A 7,656-nucleotide genomic window follows, 5' to 3' on the forward strand; every position below is an offset into this window, starting at 1 on the left:
CTCTATCTTACACTAGCAAATCCATCTAATGCATGCAAACTTCCATCCCCGACTTCCCTTCTCTTGCCTTCACAACTATTCTGTAAATCTAATGCACTCAAACCTCACTATGACAAAGCTGCATCCTGCATGCCAATATGTTTATTGTATCCGAAAATTCATTATAAAGGTATATTCCTAACACTATATTACAAGACTATTTCTCATTTACTTCATCATAACTGATATTTCGTTATATCTGGGTTCATTATACGAGAAGTTTCAGTGTACACTACCGATTACCTTGCCTACGCATTACATGACTTCCTCAGCTCCTTTTTTTTTTCTCTTGATGCTGAGTAGAGTATATATGACCCTTGTTTGCTTTACATTCCCTACCACTGTCTTTCCACCCCTTAAAGTTTTGCCCATCATTTTTATTGAACCGTTCACTGCATGGTCTCCAGCATTTGTCGTGGCTAGTCAGAACTGTGTGGTTGCTACGACAACTCTGTTGTGTGAGGATGTTCCCGACAACAGAAACCAAGTATTATGGAGATGAAATGCACCGAAAATCCTGGTGTATTACACGATGTGAAAACTAATACAGCACTATCAAGAGCTGCTTTGCATTCGGGTAACTTTTCCCTCCTTGTTTAGTTAACAAGCAAGTGCAGAATTTCTTACAGTTTAATTACCAGGAGAGAAAACTGGCACCAACATGCTGCTATATGCACGGAAATACTGGGATGTGTCAAATATAGATTGGCATGATTCATGAAAAGTCGAAATACCCCCAAGGCGAATTTGGCTGGATGCATTCTTTGAGCCGCAACACTTAATTTTGTCCTGGAGCAGCACACAATATTCAAATTTTTTTCTTCACACTACACAGAATAAAGTTGTAATTAACTTTGCAAACTTCTGCTTCGATGCACAAATTTATGAAACACAAAAAGTTGCGATAGGCCACTGAAGTTGGAACACAGGCAATAGGATCAGCATTCACTCTGCAAATTTGGCACCTGTTTCTTCCTTTTGCCATTTGCTTATGCCCTGCAGCTTGGCAATCCTTTATGGTAAAATTTCATAGAGGTGAATGAGGTTTGTTTATGAAATTTTTGTTTTAAAGAAACCTTCTTTGCGCACCTGTATCCGTATTTTAGGCCAATCCCTCAACAGGAGCCAACAGAAGTCTCACAGATGCATATGTACCATGATTTTCATGACGACACAGTGCTCCTTATGAAACTTGTATAAATGGTGGCAGTACATTTCCCTCTATATATTACTGTGAGAAGCTAGACAAGTATTTTCTATATTCCATTAGCAATTTCTTGTTTTAAGCGTAATCAAAATAAAAAAATTGTAAAACTCAATTGTGGGCCCAGCGAACATTTCTTCCCACATTAGGAGGAAAGCAGGAGCTGTTTCAGAATACGTTAAACACCCAACTGTGGTAATTTAAGTATATTCAAATCATTTTGTATACATAGCACAGTTTTGAGAACAACCTAATAATTAGTAATATTGAGCAAACTATACCACAGCTTCTTACCATCTTGACACTATGCCTATACTTAGATAATGGTGCTTGAAGAGTTATGTCACACTGTTTTTGAAATTAAAGCTTAAGAAAAAAGGCAATGTGGTTTCACTGAAAAAAAATCGTGCAAATATCAAAAACCACAAAACCCCTACTTTGTAGTAGCAATGCATAATAATGCACGTACTTTGTAGTAGCAATGCATAATAAAGAATACACACCAACATAAAAACAATCGGCTCAACGGGCCCTCGTATATTAGCATCTAATTTCAATCATACCCCTTTCATAAAAGCATGTCATCAAGCAAAGATACAGAGCGAACCAACAACGACAGTTAAAAATGGAAGGTGGAGATGTTATCCAATTTACCTCCAAAATACTTGCCATAAAATGACATACTTACAGAAATTAACATACTAAAACAATGTCACTGTTACATCTTCCATAACAAGTGCTCTGTACCACTGCATGTAGTACACCATTCCAGTCGTGTGCACACTTTGAAATCATATGGTGCTGTGAGGGCCGACTGCAACTGAATATCACCTTAGCTAAATTTGTTATGTGTGAATAGTACATGTCACCAAAAAGATACTGGCAAAGCTGCAGAACTGGTGCTTGCCTGATTGAATTGCCAGCAGCCATTAACAGTACCTAAGCTAATTCTGGATGATTTTGGTTGTTATCGTTATAATTTACAAAAGGCACCACTTTATCTGTGCATCTAGAGCAAATGTTTCCTATCTTAAAAGAGTACCAAAACAAAAAGTTTTCAGTAACATTTTTTTTTTACTAATGAAAGACCAAGCGCTCAAAAGCAAAAAAATTTACTGGCGACCATGAGAGCACTCCAAAAAAGCATTTACAGTGTGTTTTTAAAATTACTTTTAATTTCAACTGTACCCTGACGTCACAGCATTGCAAGAGCTTCTTGTCACATGCTCGCGCAAGATACCGCGTTTCTACAGCCATTCCACTCCATGGCTCTATTGGCGACACACAAGCAGCCATTTTGAATGTTTTTGGTGATGTGAGAGTGGCCATGTTCAATGTTTCGGTACCCAACTTCATCACAAATAGCTATACTAGAGTGTGAAGCCACCAGAATTGACATGGTAGCCTGATATCACAATAGTGCCGATACCGATAGGTGCATCATGTGAAAATTGTCTTTAATGCAAAAATAAAATATCTGTTCAGCATTTACTGAGCTCCACACTTGCTCAGAGCCGTATCTGTATACAGCAGACTTGTAAGGCAGAGCAACCTAGCCTTCGAAAATTCATGTATTGGAAGGTTAGTGCACTGGCTCATGCCACATCAACACCAGCTCGCAGCAGCCATCAGTTACATTTTTTAAAAGCCCATTATAATGTATTTCACACAAAATAAAGAACTTCAGTCATTGCTTACAAAAGATTTTGAAAGCACTCAAAGAACAAAGTGAAAAGAACTATAAAACATGCTAAAAAATGTCTCTGTCTACAAAGTGAACTTTAAAAAGTGGTGCACTTCAAATGGGCCAGAAAGTGAGAGTGCAGGTAAATACTACTACAAAACTGGTCGAGATGCTCATTTAATTGTGAGTTTCCACCATATATTCTTCTTTTTAACACATTACAAAATGGCATTAGTGGAGATACAGCAGAATAGCAGACCTGCTACACAGTGCAAAACATGCTGGGTAGAAAAGAAAAGCTGGACAACCTGATCCCCTCCACATTTCCCCACCAAAAAAATTCTAGGTGACCACAATAACCACACATGCATCAGCCATCAGTCACGTAGTGCTGCAAGGCGCTTGGTGAGGGCATCTTCAGCGGCCTGTGAGCGACCTGTGGAGGCAGCAATGGTATCAGCCGGGGTTAGGCCCGCCTGGTTGAGCTGGTCAATCATTTCAAGGCCACTCTCCTCAGCAACTTGCTGGATCAGCTGGTCTACCTGGGCTGCAGGTGCAGTTGTGGTTGTGGCTGTGCCCATAGCATCTTCCAAAACTGAGCTCCGCACATCCAGATCCTCAAACTGCTGCTCAAACTTTTCCATGACAGCTGATACCTTCTGCAAGTCCATTGAGTTGATGGCCTTATCAAGTGCTTTTACCACACCACCCATATTCTTGGTGACCTGCAGAGAAGGAAGTTTGTAAAAGTAAGTATAGTTTTTATAAGGTTAAAGCAACATGTACGATGGACATGAAACAGTACAATAAGGCTGCTAATGTCATGATTTTATGAATGCACATGATAGAACTTTTATCAGTTGTACATTAAGTACTTATCTGCATCAGATATATAAAGTATATATTTTAGTCTGGATAGATTTATAAATGACAGGCAATCAATATCCAATATCATGAGGAAACCTTGAAAGCAATATACAGACGTACAGAAAGAGTAGGATTACGGCTAAACAGCCATTTGGGCTAGTTGGTAACAATTCATTCTAAATGCAAAAAGCGGGGCGCGGCGCAAAACAGGAACAAGAGAAGACAACGACAACACAGGCGCACACTTGCATCTGAAGTTTATTGAAGAGGCAACACAATGAGTCTAGATAAAGAACGACAAAGAAAATAAAAATAAAAAATGTGGAGAAGGGTTAGGAACCCAAAAGTTTTGTGCAATGTGTTAATCAAATACAAGTACTCCTCTGATATGTCAATAGACGAGTGGCTAACACATCTTTCCCTGCATCTACTGATGTGGAAAAATGCGCCTTCATCATTTTTGGTGTAACAGGGAAAGCCATTGTGTTTTTTTTAGGTGAGAGAAACTGAACAATGTGCCAATTTTGTGAGCTATGTATGTGTTGCCTTTTCAATAAATTTCCAGTTCTGAGTGTGCACCTGTGTTGCCGTTTCCTTCTCTTGTCCCTGTTTTGCACTGTGTCCCACTTCTCACATATAGAATGTATGTATGATTACAGATCAGAGCTATTGGACAATGAGCTGATTTCAAATTCTCTTTCTTTTTTACCTCATCTTTAAAATTAAAGCACTGAAATGCAACCAAACAAGTCGCGTCATAATTCAGAATAAAATCACTATAGCACTCAAATTAACAGAAAAACAGGTGTTGGACGATTAAATAAAGTACAAAATGTTGCAAGCGAGGGTCATTTGAAACCTGTCAATGTATCAGACTGCAAAAAAAGGGGATAGTTGGGCTAGTTTGTTTGCATTCATATTGGAACTGCGCAAAAGACCAAGCACAAAGAGAGAAATCGATGCTCGTGTTGTGAAGTTTTCCTCTGGGCTTTGTGTTTTGTGCTGTTACAATATGAATGTATCAGACATCTACATGCTCTTTCTTACTTCAAAATTATACGCATTACGTTCATGGGCTATTTCTCTTTTGTTCTGTGCCTCTAAATAGCGAGTGAAGATGGATAGTAAGTCTCTAAATGTGAATCAACAAAACTTGCTGCTGGACAACTTGGTTCATACTTGGAAGGAAAAGAAGACAGACGACATGGACAGTGATGGAAGCAACATTTTGACTTTTGGAGAAGACTGTGGAGCAGGAAAAATGGTGCTTTGTAGTTGCCTTGATTGTTTTTGGAGCAAAAAAAAAAAATGCTAGCCTGGAACAGCTATAGGGGGTATGCACTTGACATCATCCGCGAGCATCACTAACATCGGGGTCACCATTTTGAAGGTCCGCGCACTCGCCACAGGTGCATAAAATTCGTTGCATGCACTGTGTTTAAAATCTGCACAGAAACTTGGCTGCTTAGAGACCTCCGGAGCACTTTCTGCAAGCTAAAACATGGACAGCAAGACGGTGCATACAAACAAACCTTCAAAATGGCGTGGCAATGATGCTGCCCTCTTGCAGATCAAGGCTCAGTGCATGCCCCCCTAGGTGTTTTTGGAGCAGGTAGCCAAATATTCCAAATCACTCCTGGAGTTTAATACATCATTTAACCTTTTCAGAAATATTAATAGTTATGATTAAACATATTGCACACACAATAATCACTGGAAATTGCAAGAAACATTATCCGTGTCTCCTGTGTATATGAATGGTTATTGTACAAAAAAGTAAGAGCTATATTCCTATTTTTTAAAAGTAGGCAGATTTGAAATTTTCAAAAACCACATAAGTTAAATTAACCAACATTTGAAATGCTTGTTCTTGTGACATAAATGAGGTCAAAGCTGATGAAATGTGCTAAATGTGATGAGTTACATATCAAGGCCATCACAGCAGCAGCTAGTTTGGCCAAGGAGTCTCGCACACATTTCACCAAAATAGTCTGCTTGTAAGGTAAAAATATAAAACTATATATAGAAAATGCTAGTACATGTAGCATTGTCAATATTCTAGTATACAGCTACTACACAAGCTGTATACTAGATGACAGTATACAGCTTGTTTTTGTTTTCACTTAGGCTCACTGGATGGTCCCACGGTGTAACTTTAGTGCTGTTAGTTTCCCCAATGCCACTTCGGAGCAGTTACTAACAAATATTGCAGTGCTGTTAGTTTCCCCAATGCCACTTCGGAGCAGTTACTAACAAATATTGCAGTTTGGAGCAGCATTTCTCTTTTGGAGCAGTTTGGGGCAGCACTTCTATCACTGCATGGACGAGCACAAACTTGTAACTAGCTTTATTCATATAACTTTATTTCAAGTAAGTAAGAGCCTTGATAGCACTGACAGGGAACTGATGGCATCCTTTTATAACTCGACTAGAGGGGACGCCTGAGTTGGCCAAACTTTCTTTTTTACTAGATTGTAAAATGAGGTTCTTACAGGGCCTGTTATCGCTCTCTCTCTCTCTCTCTCTACAGAGCGTGACAAGGTGATCACCGTTGTTACCACGTAAGTGAAAAATAAAGTTAGTTGAATGTTGACGCCCATATGTCTCCTGAGGAGTTTGCGTGCAACCATGTTTTCATGCTCTAGAAGTGAGGTGCATCATAAATTTGGTTAAAAGTTACCGAGTGACGACCACGGACAGTTTGTTCGCGTTTCTGAATGACGTCATACAACACCAAAGAATGCAGTTTCTACGAACATTCCGCTTTACATCAGGCAACCTAGCTACATTGTAACGTCGATGCTTTACGGTTTAGAAGCGAACTCTGTCTCTTACTTGCTTCATGGCCATGGCACTTTTGATCTTGGAGCTCACAGCGTCCACCTTGGAAGACATGCGCAGGTAATTTATGCTTTCATTCTTCTTGCGGATGGCGTTCTCGGCATAGATTCGCGCACCTTCGACGTTGCCCTGTTGCAAGGCCTTTTTGATCTTCGCCTTCTGCAGTCGCTCATCCTTCTCCGCCTTCTTGGAGAGTCGTTCGAGCTGTTTGCAGCTGAACCGCAATTGAAATAGCATGTCATCCATAACGTCCCGTTACAGTTGGGCGTGCCGTTAACTCGTCGGCTGACACGCGTGAACGATATTTCAGCACAACCGCGTACACCTAAGGCCCACCAAGTGGAAGAACTGTCAACGACGGTCTTCTGATCGTACTATGTTACGTCTACCGTAGTGCACTGTTTTTCTATGTAAGTACTACCTTCTACCTTCGCTCTCGACGGCTGCGTTCTGCGGGCCAGCACACAGTGGGCGGCTTGCAGCGGATTTTTATGATAATTGCACAGGCTTGTACTCTACTATACATGATGTATACATGGGCTTGCATATGCATGAGATAACCGATTCTTCAAAAATTAGTGTCGCTTATTGTTGTGTTTATAAAGTGAGTATGATTTGAGCTAATGGTACAGTGGCTAGAATAGTACTAATGTTTTTTTGTTTTTTTTTGGATCTAGCAGTGTATGAGCAGCTCCATCAACATCGACAACTACCACTGTAGCACAGAGGAAGTAGAGTGTACTAGAAGCTTTTGAGTGGCGCGAGCAGCTGCCTGGGACTGGGAGCGGCCGTTTCGGCGTGGAATGATGCGGTGGCGCTGGCGTCGACCAATCTTCCCGGGCGGATGGCTGGCAGGCGTTCCGCGTACGTGTTGTTGGTACCTCTCTGTCGCGCCTAGTGTGAGGATGATCTCCCTCTTTTTTTTCTTATTCACATACCTCCCCTTTTTCGCGCAAATAAAGGTTATTTGACATTATTGTTATTGAAGTTGCTGAGGCCCGCACTGCAGCCCGAAGCAGCA

General features: G+C 40.5%; 1 protein-coding gene across 1 annotated transcript; it reads right to left on the reverse strand.

The window, feature by feature from the left end:
• Positions 1-2,800: 2,800 nt before the first annotated feature.
• On the reverse strand, positions 2,801-7,094 carry LOC119161558 (charged multivesicular body protein 1a). The gene is made up of 2 exons (XM_037414097.2): positions 6,630-7,094; positions 2,801-3,652 (listed from the first exon to the last, which is right to left on the reverse strand). The coding sequence occupies exons 1-2, from the start codon at positions 6,879-6,881 to the stop codon at positions 3,305-3,307; spliced, it is 600 nt and encodes a 199-aa protein (XP_037269994.1). The 5' UTR covers positions 6,882-7,094; the 3' UTR covers positions 2,801-3,304.
• Positions 7,095-7,656: the final 562 nt, after the last annotated feature.

The sequence above is a fragment of the Rhipicephalus microplus genome, chromosome X (assembly GCF_043290135.1).
Source record: "Rhipicephalus microplus isolate Deutch F79 chromosome X, USDA_Rmic, whole genome shotgun sequence".
Taxonomy (NCBI): Eukaryota; Metazoa; Arthropoda; class Arachnida; order Ixodida; family Ixodidae; genus Rhipicephalus; species Rhipicephalus microplus.

Excerpts from the sequence above, each read along its gene's own strand:
- LOC119161558 (XM_037414097.2), bottom strand. The coding sequence starts at position 6,881 with ATGGATGACATGCTATTTCAATTGCGGTTCAGCTGCAAACAGCTCGAA. Across the intron at positions 3,653-6,629 it reads GTGCCATGGCCATGAAGCAA|GTCACCAAGAATATGGGTGG; the intron begins GTAAGAGACAGA and ends CCTTCTCTGCAG.